This window comes from Molothrus ater, chromosome 4 (assembly GCF_012460135.2).
Source record: "Molothrus ater isolate BHLD 08-10-18 breed brown headed cowbird chromosome 4, BPBGC_Mater_1.1, whole genome shotgun sequence".
Lineage (NCBI taxonomy): Eukaryota > Metazoa > Chordata > Aves > Passeriformes > Icteridae > Molothrus > Molothrus ater.
The window spans coordinates 30,793,683-30,812,526 of NC_050481.2; the positions used below are offsets into that span (position 1 = coordinate 30,793,683).

Below are 18,844 nucleotides of genomic sequence, written 5' to 3' on the forward strand. Positions count from 1 at the left end.
TTTGTGGCAAGAGCAACGCTTTAAAGTAAGATCCAAGACTGGAAATAATCTGGAAGCATAGATCAGTTCTAGAGATAAATCTTCACAATTTTAAAAAGGTTTCTGTCTGTAATCTCAGCTTTCTCTGGCCACAGTAATGGTACTGTTAAAATAAAACCTGTGAGAATGTGCACGAATGATAGAAAGTAAGAACTAAGACTCTTGACTGCCTTCTGATAATCTTCAATATGACCACAGTCTCTCACAATTTCAGGGATAATGATTTAAAAGGAAGATGCAGAAAACCTTTAAATTCTAAATTCAGAGGAAAACTAGGTGTTCATCTACTGTGTTCCATTCTCCTAGACAAACCCACTTAATATGTTTTCCTCTGATGACCACCATTCATTTTTTCTGAGGCTTACCCCTTCTTAGGTCATAATTTCCCACTTATCTTTGTCATACACTGAGATGTGGATTACCAGTACAGTTTTTGAGGCAGTTAGGTTTTCTCATCATCAACATTTGAATTTATTTGTACATCCAGCTTTGGGTACCCACATTAGCTGGTAAATTTAGTAGGCTGATCTTTCTCTAAGTTACTTACATAAGCAATAGAAAGAGGAGAATAATGCAGCACACAGCTATAGAGCAGCTAAATTGGCCTCTTCCTCTAAATGACCTCCAGAAGAGCCTCTCTTTCCTTCAAATGAGCAATTTGTAGATCAAAGAGCACTGCCACCTTAAATCCACCTTAAATTAATCATCATTTAACAATAAAATACTGTTTTGTTGTTTTACATTCCTCCATTTGTTTAGGAGCAAATAAAGACATCAGCACTCCCTAGCCCATCAAGTACTATTTTTGGCAGTTTTGGATATGAAATATTTAATAAACTTAACATCTCTGGGATCAGATGCAGTGTTTGTGCCTATCTGTTCTGTTTTCAAATTGTAACTGTTAATCTCTGTGGTTAAGACTATGTGTAAAGAGAAAAATCAGGATGCTTTAGAAATTTTAAGAAGTCTTTTTTTTTTTTGCTTCAGTGACTTTAGGATCAGAGTCAACACGAAAGTAGAATCAGGTGGACCATGTTCCAGAAAAACACTGCTAAACAATACTATGTAAATAGAATTAGAATTGTTCTTTTCCAGTCATTAAGTCTAATTAAATTTGAAAAGAGGTGGATTTAGCTTCTCAGGGTAAATGATGGTATTCTACTAGTTATTGGCTTAAATTATATTGTCATACAGGACTCCCGCTGCAAACAAACTAATCCCTATTAATTTCATATTTTTTACTAACTTTGAGTAAAATTACTGAAGAGTGTAATGCTGTGTTAAGGACACCTTTTTGATATTGCACTGATGTAGATGATTCTAGTTTTGCTGTCATTTCCTTTAATATGGAATACAGCCCAGAGAAGATTGCTTTTAGTTTTGTCTGTTGGCTTTGATCTTGCAGTCTGCTGGAATGTATGAGGACTGTATATCCTAACATGTGCTCCATGCACTTTCCTTCTTGTTGTCAGTGACACACCCACCCTCTTAGCACTGTTTAGTCATCACTAAACAGTCAGCACTATTTGCTGTTGTGTTATAGACCTTGCAAACAACTTTGATCAAAATAAGATTATGGGGTTCTGTGGGATTCAAAGCTCACACAGGTTCATTTCAGGGGAAGGGGCCACCCTGTTTTTAGGCAAGAAAAAAAGCAAGCACAACCTGAGCCTTGACCCCTCGTTTCAGGATTTGCATTTCACTCAGGCTTAATAAATTGTATTTGGGTGATCTTCAACATGTTGCTCTTGTAGAGAGCAACTGTGGCTAAGCAACGGCATAGTTATTCAGACATTTAGAGATAACAAAGTAATTACCAAGACTGTGAAATCAGAAATTCTTACCAGAATATGGTATTTTTCAATATGTGAATATAATTCTTGAATTTATCTTTCTCCTCTAAATACATTCCTGTCCCCATAGTAGCACTCCAGTTGCTAATGAGTAGCAGAGTTTTCAGTTTTTCATTTTTTTCTTCATTTCTCTAGGTTATTCAACAGAGAAATGAGGAGTGTGACCACATTCAATTTTTAATTGAAGAAAAAGAATCTAAAGAAGAGGACTACTATGAGGACCTTGACAGATTTGAAGAAAATGGTACCCAAGAGTCTCGCATCAGTCCCTACACTTTCTGCAAGGCATTTCCTTTCCACATCATATTTGACAGAGATCTGGTGGTCACACAATGTGGCAATGCTATATACAGAGTCCTTCCACAGGTTAGATGATTCTTATGCATGGATAGCGATAGAAAATTCATAATGATAGATGCTTCACAGGTTAATTATAAAGATGAATAAAACAGATTTAGGATTCTCTGTCTGAACAGCATTCCAATGTAACTGTATAATATTTACTAAATTGTGCTTCTCTTGTTAGAAAAAGAACTTGAAAATAACCTAATTCTATAACAGCTTTTTTACTTATGGTCATGTACATATGCAGTAAGAGAATAATTCGAAAACCTTGTGATTCAGTGGAGAGATGCATAAATTCTATTCAGTATTGTCATCTAATAAAATGGAAAATAATTGCTCTATGTATATTTTTATTATAAATCATAACAGTTGGGTTTTTTTTCCTTTTTTCTGTTTTTTAATATTCTAGCTGCAGCCAGGAAATTGCAGTCTGCTGTCAGTTTTCTCCTTGGTCCGGCCTCATATTGATATTAGCTTCCATGGGATCCTCTCCCATATCAATACAGTCTTCGTACTGAGGACTAAGGTAACTAGAGAATATTTTCCCAGTTTTTCTTTTAGGAAGTGTGCTTTGGAGAGATAGAAGTGCAGAAAGCTCAGAAGTCTTCAGAGAAAATTCTCTGTAGTATGCCCAGACCTTTTTGAGTCTTGAGCCAAGAGTGAGTCACAGGTATGAATTTGTGAATAGCTATTAAGCAGAATGTTTTATAGGAACAGTGAAGGAAACACACTTCATGTGAGATGCCTGCTCTGCAAGGGGCCAGTCTACTTTGTGTGTTGTATCAAAGCACATCTAGAGAGGTGATTACATTTACTTCATAAGAGTGTGGGAGAAAAATATAAAATATGTTCTTGCTTGGGCTCCCTATGTTCATACAAAGGTCTGTGTCCTGTTCTCTAAAGAGGGCAGGAGACAAGGTGTGTGATATGAGCAGATGCAGTGTGTAGGGTAACACTTACTACATCAAGGAGCCTGTTTATTTAAAGAAAACTGTACCTGAGAGACACCAGCATGATTTCTTAGAGATGATCCCAGGCACAGATAGAACTTCACAGAACAGGCAGTACTATTGTCAAAACTATTGTTAAGGAGCAATGTGGAAAACAAAGAGTTACGAACATGAATGTAAAGAAAGATACCATGCTTTGTGTCTTCAAGGTAGCAAATCATTGTATTAAATTATAGACAGTGCATGGTGTTCAAACGAGAAGTTAATCAGGGCTTAATGTAAGCTGTAAGTCTATTCCAAATATTCTGACTGCCTTTGTAGTGAATGCACTTACAGACTAGGCCTGGTGCATAACACACCATTGCCCTTACACAGTGGTGGATTTTCATCACCAGGAGGGGCTGTTGGATGTGGAAAAGTTGGAGTGTGAAGATGAACTGACTGGCACAGAAATCAGCTGCTTACGCCTGAAAGGGCAAATGATCTACTTGCCTGAAGCAGACAGCATTCTCTTTCTTTGTTCACCAAGGTACTTCAAACCTAGAGAGTTCTATGATACTGATTTTCATTTTACAATTCCTAATTTTAAGAACACTTATGAGAGTAGTACTACAGAGACTAATTGGTTCAAGTATTGATTTAATTGGTTTTGATGTGTTTATATTAAAAGAGGTAGGAGCATTTAAACATTGAAACTTGGCCGAGTACTAAATACTCAGTATAAACATTGGCTTGCTCTGGCCCAGTTTGTACAAATGGTTATTCCTCATATTCCTGGTTTTTTTACCAAGTTTTATCTTTTGTTTTTTACTCTGAGAATGCTAAGAAATGTGACAATTATTTGTTTTTCTGTGTGGATTCATGTATTTTTGCAGTAGTTTTAATGTAATAGATTGGTGATAAAGAAGTGGTTGGAATGGAGGATTGAATGGAAAGATTCTTTACATAATCTCACTTTGTGTGCTGAAGTACATGCATTTGATATGCTCATGGAACTCTTTGTGAGAATTCTGTATTTAAACACAAAAATCAAGAGCTGTGGGTTAAAATGAATGATCACAAATAAGGTGTTTCCTAGAAGGGATATTTTGTACAGATCATCACAAGTTCAGAAGCTTCATCTTTCTACTGTTATTCAGCAGACTGCTGTTTATTTGAGTTTTAAACGCTCCTTTGGCAAGTTCCATTTTACCCATATTATTGTATATTTCTCTGCTTTGCAGTGTGATGAACTTGGATGATTTAACCAGGAGAGGTTTATATCTGAGTGATATCCCATTGCATGATGCTACCCGTGATCTGGTTCTTTTGGGAGAGCAGTTCCGAGAGGAATATAAACTGACCCAGGAGCTTGAAATCCTCACCGACCGACTGCAGCACACACTGCGTGCACTGGAGGATGAAAAGAAAAAGACAGACACGTAAGAACCAAATCCCAGTTTTGGGCTGAAACACTCAGAGCAATATATTATTTATAGCTACCTTCTTTAAAGAATAACAGAATCTTGTAAGGAATAGCAGAGATAATCAGGACTGGTAATTTTGGAGACGAGAAAGAACATTTAATAGGGTATTTCTTTATTTAGATTGTCAAATGTCACCCACAGTCTAGGCCATTATATGCCGAGATGTTTTGATGGCTCCCTCCCTGACAAGAAAAGTCATAAAAAATGAGCTGACAATTAATTTTTACTTGTGAATTACCTAAAATTTTGGAAACTTACATGCTGTCACTGTAGCAAAGGTGAATTTGATGAATGCCCAAGTGCTGTTATTTGACAGAGTTCAGTAAACCAACTTTTGTCTTTCTGGCACAGGATGATAGAACAGAAAACCATATCTTATAAACCTTGAAAACAGTTTGTGTAAAGCTGAAACTTTGGAATAACTTAATGCTATGAATTTGATGTTGTAGTTACTTGTAGAAATGAATTTGGGTTTATCTAGGTATATGTACACAAAAATAACACGTAACAGTAAGTGTGCATTGGGCCCCAAATACTGTACTACAGATAACTATAAAGTCAATTTCAAAAGTCATTAGTCTATGGCATTTCAGCTCAACAATGACTGGCAAATTAAAATAAAGCTTTTGTGAAAAGTAGCATGGAGTAGATGATTGTCTCCTATTTATAAAACACAGTCTCATCTCTGTATTAATTCTATTGATAGATATGTTTTTTTCTGTAATGGAAATTATTTTAAAAATACTTGAAAGGGATGGACAGGAGAAACAGAGAAAACAAAGCCTAAGAAGTATTTTTTCTCTTCATTCCTGTTGGCTTACTTTATAAAGTCATTTTATCTTCAGGAATTCTTGCCTTCATGGCAGCTGCTGGAACAGATAGTGTCACTTACTGTGTGATGTGCCAAAAGTATTCACTAATTATAACTCGAGTAGTGAACTTGCCAAAAATGCAACTAATGAGGGATTGTGCAGGAGGCTGATGTTCAAGATTTGTGAAACAGTCAGAGATCTTCAGGAGGGAAATGGACCTTAAGATAGGAGTTAGATAGTTGAAGAAAGACACATGAGAATAGGGTGAATTTCTGTGTGTGTGATTGGATTTTATTTGCATAATTTATAATATGAACAAGTGTTAATACATCATATAGACTACTTTTAAAAAGACACTCTAGACCCTAAAAACAGCATGCTCAATAGAGGGGAAGCATTTAGAAATGCATTAATTGATCAGAGATGGAAAACTGTTTGATCTCTTCATGGTCTTTTTTGCAGTTTTTATGGTTCTATGAGAAAAAACATATTATATGAGCTGAGGATGTGGCAGAAAGAAGTAAAAATGATCCAAGGCACTACTAACAAATCATGTCAGAAGAATTAATAACATGTCTCATTTTGTTGATAATTTAGATGTATATTCATGTGTTTGAAATGGTATGCTGATGTAGATCACTTCCTGTTTTCCAAATAACATACTCTTCAGTAAACACCTTTTCTATTGCTTGTTGATGGTAGGAGTGTGTTATAAACGCTGTGGGGGGTAGGAAGTTCATATGTGAAGAGTGCTGCTGTAAACACCTTTCTCTAGATTCTCTTTTTTCACTTTTGCCTTTCTTTCCTTGCCTGTGTAGGTTGCTGTACTCTGTTCTGCCACCATCAGTGGCAAATGAGCTGAGACACAAGCGCCCTGTTCCAGCCAAGCGCTACGACAACGTCACCATTCTCTTCAGTGGCATTGTGGGATTCAATGCCTTTTGTAGCAAACATGCCTCTGGAGAGGGAGCCATGAAAATTGTCAATCTTTTAAATGATCTTTACACAAGATTTGATATTCTGACTGATTCACGAAGGAATCCATTTGTTTATAAGGTAAAAATAAGATTTCTGAAGTATCAAATCTCTTACTTTTCTATAATTTACTATGGTAAATTACAAAAACAAAACTTCATAGCATCAAGCTATTGCAAAATCCAATCTTCTTGGATTTTAGGCTTTTAAAAAAAACAACTTATGTTCTCAGTCTGAACTGTTTTACCTGATGTTAGATAGCTACAGAAGAGTATTTTGGTTATCTCTAAATGTCTGAAGGAACATAAAGTGCTAAGTTCTCATAATGATTTCTGCAGTCACCCATTAGGTGGACATATAAATGTACTTCCACATTTAGCTGATGTGAACTCATACAAGCCATTTGTGGTTCTTCTCACCTTGTCCTTTAAGTTTTTCAGTTCTGTTCCTGGGTCTTCTAATTGTAAATTATGACTTACTATTCAGTTACTCAATGTGAATTTCATTCCTTCATTCACTTCAGGAGTGAGGTGTAGTTGCAAATGTGGCTGGTAGCAGGAAGGGACAGAGATAGATACATATGCATCCCATAAATATGTATATGTGTTTGCTTGTGTGTTTATATCTATGAGGTTCATTCCTAGGTCTTGCTAGAACTGAATTTTGTGTCCTGTACCATGTGAATTAAGAGTGTGAGTCAGAACAAACATAGAGCTCAGTTTCATTTAGAAGACACCAGAAGAGAGACTCAGGTTTACACAATCACAGTCATTGTAAGTTGCTACATTGTGGGTTTATGATAAATCACCTTCAACAACAAGCAGAGATGACAGTATTTAGGGTGATTTGAAGGAAAGGGAAAGGGAAGTCTTTCAGAGGACAAGCAGTCTTGAAGCACTACATCAATTCTAGTACTCTAAAAACCATAATAATGAAGTAATTGAAAAATATCTGTCTTGATAGGTGGAAACAGTTGGGGACAAGTATATGACAGTGAGTGGTCTGCCAGAGCCTTGCATGCATCATGCACGATCTATCTGCCACCTGGCTTTGGATATGATGGAAATTGCAGGCCAAGTTCAAGTAGATGGTGAGCCTGTACAGGTTAGTAAATGTGGGCTTGAATGAAAACCCCTTCTTTGAGAGCATGATAATGTTTTTGGATAAGATAATGCTCTAGTCACAGTCCATGCAGGGGGTGGGCCTTGTTACAGTGTAGGTTTTGAGACTGATATATACAAATAATATGAGAAGTCATATGTAGCTGTGATGTGTCCAGTTCTCAGACCTTAAAATGCTTATTGTGCTTTAAAGGGTTAAGGACTTATTTAGGTCCACATCATTTATGTCTTTTTTCTGATAATTTCAATATAATCAGTGAATTCCTATTGTGCATCAAGTATAATCTGTTGAGTCTTATTCAACTCAAGGAGTAGAAAAATAATATTCCCTCCCTGATATTTTACATCATGCCTCAGATCCTTATGTCAGAATGGCACATTATTGCATTAAAAAGAGAACTGCAGTTCCATAGACAGGTGCAGCAATGATTGCTGACACCAGTGTATATTAGTGGAATTTCACTCATTTTGGGACTTTCTGGAGATGCTGTAGCACTGATACAGAACTGGGCAAGCAGCATTGACTGTCCTCATCAGAAGGCTGTGAGCAGAAAATGATTAATGAGTGCAATGCATATTTCTGTTTACATGAATGCTGCTGTTCTATCACCTAGCTTAGAGCTGTGTACTTCACTTTGTCATGGAGCAAAGCAGTGAGAAGGTTTGATTTGGGGCTTTACAGTAACTGTAATGTGCTACTAGAATGAGCTTGTCCAAACCTCTGTCCTATCTCTTGACCTCCTGAATACAAAATACCATGATTTTTCCTTTGAGAAATATCTTTTTTTCTTGACCTGTGCCATCCTTTTCGGCACCTTCTGAGCAGTCATTAAACACAGACCTGCAGAGTATGCCTCTCTGCCCACCTCTTTTTTTATTTTCACAGTACATAATAACAGCAGGGTGGAAGCTGGAAAATTACGGAGTTTGATTGTTCACATGGAAGGCAGAGGCATGACACTGTACTAAAGTTAAAAAACAAAGAAGTGACAAAACCCACAAAATGCAAGGCTTTGAACAAGCAGGAGTAGCACTTTGGAAAAATAAGCTCTAGTAGATATAACTAGCATGTTGCCTATGTTTAGTCAGAGGCATCAGATTAATTACGTTCCTTTTGAATATTCAGACCTAATTTTTTCTCTCTAAAGATAACCATAGGAATCCATACTGGTGAGGTAGTCACGGGTGTCATAGGTCAGAGGATGCCACGGTACTGTCTCTTTGGAAACACAGTCAATCTTACAAGCAGAACAGAAACTACTGGAGAAAAGGGAAAGATCAATGTCTCTGAATATACTTACAGGTGAGTGATGTATTATTTTTATTGGTATTGACATCTTAAAATAAATCACTTTGTCAGCATACCATAAAGGTTTTTTTGGAGTTGAAAGTGACAGTCCTGCAACCATTATTTAAGTATGTGAGTTCTCATGAAGCTATATGGCAAACTGCATTATGATACACAGTTGTTGGTCTGCAAATTTAATAATGATGTAGAGATGGAGTTGAATCTTTTGGTAGTCTGCTCACATACATGTAGCATGTTTAATATTTTGCATAGTTTGTGGCATGCATGCAAAGTCCATTCATTTACATGTTTTCTCTTTCAATTTCAGGTGTCTTATGACACCAGAAAATTCAGATCCTCAGTTCCACCTGGAGTACAGAGGTCCAGTTTCTATGAAGGGCAAAAAAGAACCAATGCAGGTTTGGTTTTTGTCCAGAAAGAGTACAGAGACAGAGGTATGAGTAACTAGAGTGTAATTTTGTTTTTTTCCAAACATAAACATTAAAAAATTAATCTAAACTATGGAGATACATTTACATTTGCAAAACTAAATGTTCCACAGAAAAAAAATGACGACTTTTGTGCAACACTCTTTCATTAACACATTTATTATCTTGACAGTACTTGAAAATCCTTGATTATTTGTCTTTGCAGTTTGTGCAGTTCCTGAAAGAGTACTTTTGATTTCAAAAAGTCCTTGAGGGAATGCCAAGTGTTTAAATATTTATATCTCCCTCTTACAGATTTCTGCACTGTACTAGATTTTGCTATATAATGTCGGTTTCTGTTTAGCTGACATGCCTGGTTACCAGTACTTCAAAATTTGCCATTTGCTTTCTTGCAGTGAGTGAAAAAATGTGCTTTCAAATCTTTAGGCAACAGTCAAACAACTATTTGCAAGCAGGTTCACACCTGATGTGTGTGGTGGTCTCTTAACCCCAGATGGCCCCTGCTTGTTCAGACACTGTTGCATGGCAGAGGTCCTGCTTTAGAAATACACAGGTGAAAACTACTTCTTGTATATGGCATATCAGCCTAAGCTGTCTTCTCAAAATGAGGTGAGGCAGAGCTCTTCAAGCACTGGGGGACCTTTAAGCTTATGCCTCAGTTTCAGAATTCTGGGCATGTATTATCCAGAATTTCAGTAAAAGCCAATGAGATCTAGACTCAAAGTGTGCTACAGACTTAGACAATGAGGTTACAGTATGCCAGCTGCTTTGCCATAGCTGAGCAGGTGCATACAATCCATCCAACATGTCAACAGGAAGAAAAAAAAAAAGATAAAAGTAATTTACATAGCTTGAATTTTGCCCTGAAGAGTAAAAAGAATGAGTTTTCTACTATGTATTTAAACTTAAAAACACCCTTGACTAAAATAATGAAAGTCATCAGTCACCTTGGCTGAAATAATTCTTGTAAGTCAGAGGAACTTAGTTATGTGTCTGAATGCTCATGTACTTCTGAAAGTGTAATTTAGGCTCTTAAGCTGTTTAGGCTTTTTAGGAGATCTAATCCAGATTTATTACCACTGGTACACAAGTATATGAATATTGACTTTTTAATGGTAACTCCCATATTAACCCTCTGGACTTTAGCTCTGCATTTTAATTCTGTATTTGAATATATATTACTTACAATTATATTCTGGGTGCCACTTTTGAGAATACTTTTCTATTCTTACTCTACAGTATGATAACTTCACATGGCTACCATTATTTAAAATCTGTTGTTGTATTTAAAATACATTTTAATTAAACACCTTTCACTTTTTTTCTGCCTTATAAATGTCCTATCATTTGTTTCAAGACACACTATAATTTTAAATGTAAATTTCAGAGAGGTACTGAGTCATATGGGTATTTTCCTTGTTTCAGCCCAACATATGTTTAGTATGAATATAAGGTTCAGGTAGTTTAGGACTTCCAGAGATATTGTACAACAGCTGGTTTTCTTAATCCTCACAGCAGTCCTGAGAGACACTTGCTGATACTATTATCCAGTAATGGAGCTTTGTAGAGGGACACATGGAGGTAGGAATAAACCTGACTGAGAAACATTGTGAGCCTGATTTTCAGGAGCATTTAAGACTCACAGTTTAAGCACACTGAAAAAGCCTTTCTAATTTTGTTAGTTTTTGTTAATTTTGAAATTCAGATATAGACGTAATTCTCAGAGACAGAAGGATTTCTCCCAAGACAGGTATCTCTTCAAAATTGTACTAAGTTTGGGAGCATAGGAGAATAGAAAAATACATTGATGTGATGATGTGAACTGATAATCATTTTGTCAGAAGTGATTTTGAAAAGTGAGAGTATATTCCTCTAACATTTTGATTCTTTTCCACTGCCTGCACAATTTTATCTGTCCATACACAGAAAATGCACAACATTTTATTCCTTTAAGATTTTCTGAACTATTTATCCTGTGAACGTACTCTTTATGTTTTTTTCTGGCACTTTATAGTCTGTGCCAAAAGCAGAAATCAGATAATCAACTTTAAAGCAATCACTTTGCTTTATGCACACATGTAGTCTTGGTTTTCTTTCCAGAATTTTTTTCAGAATGCTAATGTATTATTGTGTGCAGGGTCATTTATTGTTATGTACAGGGGGACTGTAGATGACAATAAATAAGGGCATGTTTAAATATATTCAGAAACTATATGGTAAACTTCATGATAGGCCACTGCAGAATATTGCAAGAAATTGCATATAGAAGTAAGCATGAAAATATTTCCTAAATCATCCTGAAGACACTTCTGCTAATTATGCTTTTACTGTGAAGTTTTCTAGCTCCAGTATCTTCAATCTAGGATCGATGCACATTAGTGATGTATTTCTCTTTTCATTATATCCATTGGAGAGTTATTAGCTCAGCATTTCAAATCTATCAGCATATTTTACTCTGAAGACCATTAATAAGGACATGGTGAGGAAAAAGGACAGAATGTTTACAGATGCCATAAGAGATGTGAAACCAAGGGTAAAAATACACTGTTTCTCTACTAGGCCAGTAGAAAATGATAGGGCTGAAGTAGCTCAGCATGCCTCAGACTTGATTCTTGGGTTGACATCTCTAATATCAGTCCCCATGAGCGGCAGTTACTTCTGAAGAAAGACCTAATTTACAAGAATAAGTGTTGATTTGGAGTGCTGCTCCTTCACCTTTTTTCTCTGATATCTCTTCCATGATACCAGTACAGCAATAAGTAGAATTGCATCAGAAATACACATACAACAAAGCAACTGTGACCAATTATTCACTTTGCATCTGCTTGTTTGCATAAAATTAATTATTAGTCTTCATTATTTTGAGGTTCAACTGAAGTTTCTCTCTCGAGAAACAGATTTGTTGTAAAAAATAAATCTTGCCAAGAACCTCAGATGTATGACTGCAATTTTACTCCCTCTCCAGTTTTTTATATCTCTCTCTTCTGCCCTGTTCCCACATTACTGGTGGGAACAAATTGAAATATTTCAGGCAGAGCTGGTAGTTCACCAGGACATGTAGGAATTGTTTCATTCCTACATACAATATATATGAAAGAAATACATGCACTACCTATGCTTTTTGGTTTTCTTTCGTTTTTACTATTTACTGATACTGGTTGCAAGTTGTAAAATGTATTTTGTCACTGCATTAACCCACCATGTTGTTGCTTCAAAGAAAATTCCTTACTTCTCAAATTCTGCTTCCATGCTCTCAAGGAAACAAAGCAAGATGCTTTCTGAGCTGAGGGAAGAGGAAGAGGACGCTGAATAGGGTGCAATACTGTCTCCAAGTAGGGTGCCAGGCAGTAAGGTTATGTTATGGATGTTCTTTTACATTGTATCTCCCATTGCCATGTGCAGTACCATTGTCTTTTGCCCTACTCCTCAAGTCATACCATTTTTCTCCAGGCTTGCTTGCTAATTTTTTGTCCTTATTGTTGGTACTGTTATACCTTTGCTATGAGCATGTATTTCAAGCTTTCCTTTTTTTGATATGCATTTTTGCATGTCAGTCACGTGACCATTCCTACCACCAGAAAATGTTGAATGAAACCATGTAGTATGCACGCCACAGCTAACCACTTCAATCTGATGCTTCACATCTTCATCTTCATCTCTGAAGTACTGTGGTTATGTGAATTGATGACATTTCTTGAAAGATAGATATTTCAGTTGATAGGCAGGACAATGAACCTAAGGAATGATATTTTAAAAAAACCTAAAACAGCATTAGGAAAATTATTGCATATATGGTATCACATTTAGTTCTGCTATTACCATGCTTCTCATTCATTTTGTGAATAATATTTGATGCTCTGTAAATGCCTGGTTAGAAAAAGGTTTCTCATTTGATATCATCCTGCATTTTCTCTTTGTGGACACTATAAACATCTTCTGTATTGGAAGGGGGCAGCTGTTTTTCTGATACTGCCATTTGAAGCATGTGCCAATGTACTTCTACTGAAATACTGTTCACTTGCAATGTGTTTCTCATTGATTTATATAAACTAAATTAAATTGTCATATTAGTAATAGATTGCTGGACAATTTTTAGACCACTCGTAGTGCATTGATTCTCATCTGATGTAGCCCATGGAGTTGGAAGGCATGCTGCTGGGACATGGTTGATACAGTTGCCTTTTGGTGTGGTCTCTCTAATTTCAGAAATGATCTTATTTTATTCCTTGAGAGGACCTGGTAATATTCTAGGAATCATGACATAATTTAGGGATGTAAAGCTTGGAAAGGGTCATAGTGTGTTTCATCAGCCAATACAGTTAGTAAAAGTGAACAAGTTGTCAGATGCATAGACCTTCCTCACTTTAATATATTGTGCATTTTTATGTGAATAGTATCTGTTCTTATCTGACTGATCATTTCTGAATATTTGCATTATAAAATAGAATAGTGCAATTACTTTGTGTATAAAAATTGTCTATATCTAGTATATCTTATTAGCACAGAATATATATGTATAAATGTTTCATGTTAATGTGCAAAAGAAATTGCAATAAATTATTTTTTCCATGGACTTCTAGAAATCTTGTGATTTTCTTTTGGTAGAAAACTTTATTTCGTTGCTTGATACAAAAAAAAGTATTTTCTCCATTAAATAATTTGCAGTTCATATTTAAATAAATTGTTGAGGCATTGTTCCAATGTTTGCAAATGTCCAAGTGTCTCACATATTCAGGGTAATGGATCACATCCTCATATTAAAGTAGTGTTCAAAATGTTGAGGTTAATGCTTCAAAAATAGTAGATGAAGTGACAAAAATGTATAAAACCTTCCTTTGAAACCCTTGGGCAATATTTAACAATCAAACATTAGTAGCTGTATGCTTTGAGCAGGATGTACATTAGTGACCCAAGCTTTAGGAATGGGAAAGGAAGGGAGGAAACCTCATATTTTCTTCCCCATCATCTCACTGCTGGACAGCAACACACCCCAAGACATCATCAGAGGTTGCCCTCTCTCAGACAGGTCCACAGCAGCAATGTGGACTGATCAAGTTGTTCAAGCTTACAAAAACTTTATGGTGACTTTGAAAGACTTGGAGTTTGTGACAGCTGTGGTTGTGTATTGATATAATTCATATGCAAATGGTTCTGAAGAAACTGAAGTTCTGTATCACACTTCAAGCTGGTGGAAGATGGCATGCCAGAAAAACTTAAATAATGCTCTGGGTTTATATTGTATCTTCTTAATGATTTCAAAATATTAAAGCTCCCATTAGGCTACTTTGTAACATAACCAGTTTCTTAAAGCATAGAATAATAGCTCATATTGTGTTCATGTAAGAGCTTTTTATCTCAGTACAGTTTAGGCACTTACCCACTTCTGTTACTAAAACTGGTCTCCACTTAAATGCTGCATTCAACTACTAAATTTACAGTTTGGTTAAATATTACTCTCAGCTAACAGTTAAACACTTCTGAAGGTATTTAGTTCTTTTATGTGTGTTCTACTGCCTCTTTTATTTAACTATAATGATTTGCTTTTTCAATAGAAGCTCTCTAGCTGAAACATGAGGCAGAGTAATCATCAAAGTCTGTTTCAAAGGTCTTTATAAATGTATTTTATTCTGGTATTTTTTGTTTAAAAAAGAAAAACTGGAACAAGGAGAAAAAAGGGGAGATCAGCCATGAAATTGCAAATTATGGAATGCTTAGTTGTTTAGAATCTCCTGGATCTTATGCATTCCTGTGAAATCAGACAGGCAAGGGAAATTGATTTTCAGTGGTGTTTGTGCTTTGGCTATGCAGGGGACTCTGTGACTCTACTCCTGTCTTCAAGTGGGCACTGCAGCTGGCTTCCAAACTGCTGGGTCAGTCCTTGGTAGGAACAACCTCTGGAGACATAACTTCATGTTTGATTTCTTTTTAAAACAGAATGATAAACAACGGATGAGATGCTCATTTGGATATCTGCTTACAGGATTACCACAAAAATGTTTTTAGTGAAAGGGTAGTCAGGCACTGGAATGGGCTGCCCAAGGAATCACCATCCCTGGAAGTGTTCAAAAGGCAAATAGAGGCAGCACTTGGGAATGTGGTTTAACAGTGAACACAGCAGTGCTAAGTTAACAGTTGGACTCAATGGTCTTAAGAGTTGTTTTCCAAACCAGGATTCTCTGTAAAGGCAATCCTCTAGGAGGGACACATGAAGACAAAACTGATAAGGTTATGTGAGATTTTTTTTTAATGACTTGGTTGCAGTGTTTGAGATGGTAGTGCAAATCACATCTGGTTGGTTCCAAGCTCACTTTTGAAAGACAATCACAGGCACAAGAAGGAAACAGGAAGGAATGTGCTAGGATCTGATATGAATGGGTGCTGCTGGAGGCCCCAGAGCCTTTGCTTTGAACAAACCTCTAGTAAAATCTAAAGCTAATCAATGAGTGTGCTGCAGGCAGTTGTGCACTACAATGTACATTCTTGTACTCTGCAGTGTCTATGGCCTTGTCAGCAACACCTCTCTCCATGGAGCCATAGCAAGGTCTGAGGCATCTGTATCCTAAAAATGTGGTTTTTCATTCACCATGTAGACAGGTCAACACTTTACTGTATTGTCACAAACTGTAAAATGGTTATTCCATGCATTTCTAGAGCCATCAAATATTATTAAAAAAAAAAAAAAGTCAGGTCATGAGATTCTAGCACTGTGAGAACTTGAAGAGAATTTAGTATTTATGTTCTCCAGGCAGTCAGCATACTGGTACAAATGGAATCTTTTGGGCAAGTATAAATTAACTTTGCCAGTCACTGTGTTGGCTTATCATAGCCTAAGTAAAGGGAAGTGATTGGACTTATAGTCCTGTTTTATTTTAACAAGACTTTGTTTTTCACTATAACAAGATCCTTTCTTTCCTGGAGACAGTCTGAAACTCTTGCTATTTCATGCACTGACCTGACCATGGGAGGGGGAGCAAGTAATAAGCCAGTAAACAGAGCTGTGCTAATGTAACTGCAAAAAAACCCCAAAACCACAAAAACAACAAAAACCCCCAAAACCAGAACAAAACAAAAAAAGAACTAAAAAGAGGTTCCATTCCCCAATCTATAGCTGCACATATACATGGCACTGAGTTTTTTTCTACTGTCTGTCTGACTTGGGGTGAGACTTTGGAAAAACTGCAACAACACATGCTGTCTCTACCAATTAATTCTTTGTTATTAACAGGAAAAAGCTAATGTTCAGTTTCATCACAATCAACGGGTCTTTTTGCCAATATAACTGTTTTGGAGATAATTACAAGAGTGGAATGTGAAAACAATATTGTGATTATTATTCTGGGATGAAGATGTGGGATCTCTGTTTATAAGGGTTTTGTTCCAGACTGTTCCCCATATCAGCACTCACATAGGCATTGTTTTCCAGAGGTGATTATCTAATACAGATTCAACACCACAGAGCAGCTGTGCTTTCAAGGGCAGCAATTTTGTGGGCCGAGGATCTATCTGTTCATATGCAAGGCAGCTCTGGCAGGAAACCCGTGTGCCTTTTTGTATTGTAGCTTGTCAGGGTCATTCTAGCCTTTAACAACTGATTTTACACTTTCATAAATGTGCTGTCCTGTCTAGTGCTCTAAAAAGTGACTTGTGATTAAAATGACAGAACTTAGCTGAGCCCCAGCAAAAGGCTAAAAATGTTCACAGTTCCTAGCTGGTGTTAATCATAATCCTGAACTGGAGACCAATTAAGCCAATTGCCCTTGAGCCTTTGTTTAAAAATAAAACCAAATAATACCTCCCACAAAAACGACAAGGCCATAGTTTTCAGATAAGGAGTAAAAGTCTTTCAGTATTGCTGCCTTCAGCCCTGTGTTAGTATGAGCCCAGTGCTCTAATGAAGTATATGAAAAATAAACCATCTTCATAAATCACACTGAAATATGCAGTGTATTAGGTGAAGAAATGCACATCTATTTCTTACAAGTCCTAAACACTGGGTCTAAGGTTCCTGGAAAGAAAAGACAGCTTGTTACGCCTTGTTATTTATCCAGATATTTTGTGCAAGTCAACTTAATAAATATAAGCTTTCCTACACATAAATAGGATGTTTCTGTGTTCAGAAACAATCTATTTAAAAAAAACCCAACAAACTCATATAAGGAGATTGAAATGTAAGTATTCTTTTTCCACAGAGGGCATAGTGAAGCATTCAGAGCTTCAACTACCTGTACAAGAAATCCAAGCCTCACTTTCTGTCACATTATGTATGTGTTTCTGGTCAATTTTGTAATGATCTAGAGGATAAGAAACTTGCCCACAAAATAAGGATTCATGCCTTTTCACACAGCCTTTTCCACGTCATCTTACCCTTCAGGCTTTATAGATGCATGTGTATATACACAGACACACATTTGAGTGCTGCACACTCTTGCATAGAGTATCATGAGTGGTGTACAGACTGCAAATTCTAAAGTCAGCAGCTGTTGGAAGAACTTGCTTTCCTGAGGTTCTCAATTCTCCAAAGGAAGACCATGGAAATAACTGCTGTTTTGCTTTCATCACTGGAAAAAAAGAAAGATCAATTTCTTTATACAGATAAGTATTTATTTTGAAAGCAATTGCTTCTTTCCATTGCTCATTTTATAAGTCTGAAAGGAGAGGCTGTCTGGGCAAAAGGGCTGGGGTTAGTGATAACATTTCTATCTTTATGAGAGACTCAATCTCAATTTTCACTTGAACCTTATTTTCCAAACCATGCTGCATAGCTGTCAAGGAACACTGTCCATCCTTTTAGTTCATTGGTTTTGTTTTTACTAAGTGCTAAATTTTCACCTTACCCTTGACTGCCCCTGGCACCCTGAAGAAAATCAAACTCCTTTTCCTTCTTGACTGCTGACTCTGCTTTGGACTTCAAAAGTCAGTCCAATATTTGTGGTTGTTTCATTTATTACTGGTGCTATTGATGCTACCCAAAACCCATAGATCATGTAGCTCATTACATTTTAGTTCAGGAATACACAAATCAGATGTTTTGTCTCTGATGGATGTGTCAGTACTTTGAATAGTAACATCTCTCATGTGTAAAAGCAGGTAACATAAACTACAATTTTAAATGAAGATATAATATTCCAACATCTAACCTAAGACATTGTTACAATGGCACACACCTTTGGTAACATTTTGGTAAGGATTATGTAACAACAGTGTTGTTTCTTCAGTTCAAGAAAAGAAGTTCAACTTTGCCCAAGCAGCACTCAGCATTCCTGTAGCTACATTTACATAAGGCTCGTAGAAGGAAAGCATCCTAGAAACAACTAAAGGTTGCTCCATCATAGGAGGTCATATTTGAAGAGATAGTTTGTTGAAACCATTAAGAATTACAAAGCAAAGATACCACAGGTATACAAAGACTGACAGGTCTTTCTAAACATTCAAATTCATCATTCATATGTAGTTTCTCATACAAAGATTTTTGGGGCATTTCTGTTTGCATTACTGATTTTATTGCCCCATGAATGTGAAGGCCCATGGCAAGTGTAACACTGCTGC

The 18,844-nt window shown here is 36.5% G+C and overlaps 1 protein-coding gene across 1 annotated transcript in view; it reads left to right on the forward strand.

The window, feature by feature from the left end:
- GUCY1B1 (guanylate cyclase 1 soluble subunit beta 1) overlaps positions 1–13,871 on the forward strand; it is a 42,037-nt gene extending 28,166 nt beyond the window's left edge. Inside the window, exons 6-14 of the mRNA XM_036382004.1 lie at positions 2,028–2,258; positions 2,647–2,763; positions 3,583–3,716; positions 4,411–4,608; positions 6,284–6,521; positions 7,404–7,544; positions 8,710–8,864; positions 9,178–9,304; positions 12,557–13,871. Coding sequence (XP_036237897.1) covers positions 2,028–2,258; positions 2,647–2,763; positions 3,583–3,716; positions 4,411–4,608; positions 6,284–6,521; positions 7,404–7,544; positions 8,710–8,864; positions 9,178–9,304; positions 12,557–12,580 — 1,365 coding nt within the window. The 3' untranslated portion in view covers positions 12,581–13,871. The remainder of the gene's footprint in view (positions 1–2,027; positions 2,259–2,646; positions 2,764–3,582; positions 3,717–4,410; positions 4,609–6,283; positions 6,522–7,403; positions 7,545–8,709; positions 8,865–9,177; positions 9,305–12,556) is intronic.
- The last annotated feature ends 4,973 nt before the right edge of the window (positions 13,872–18,844 follow it).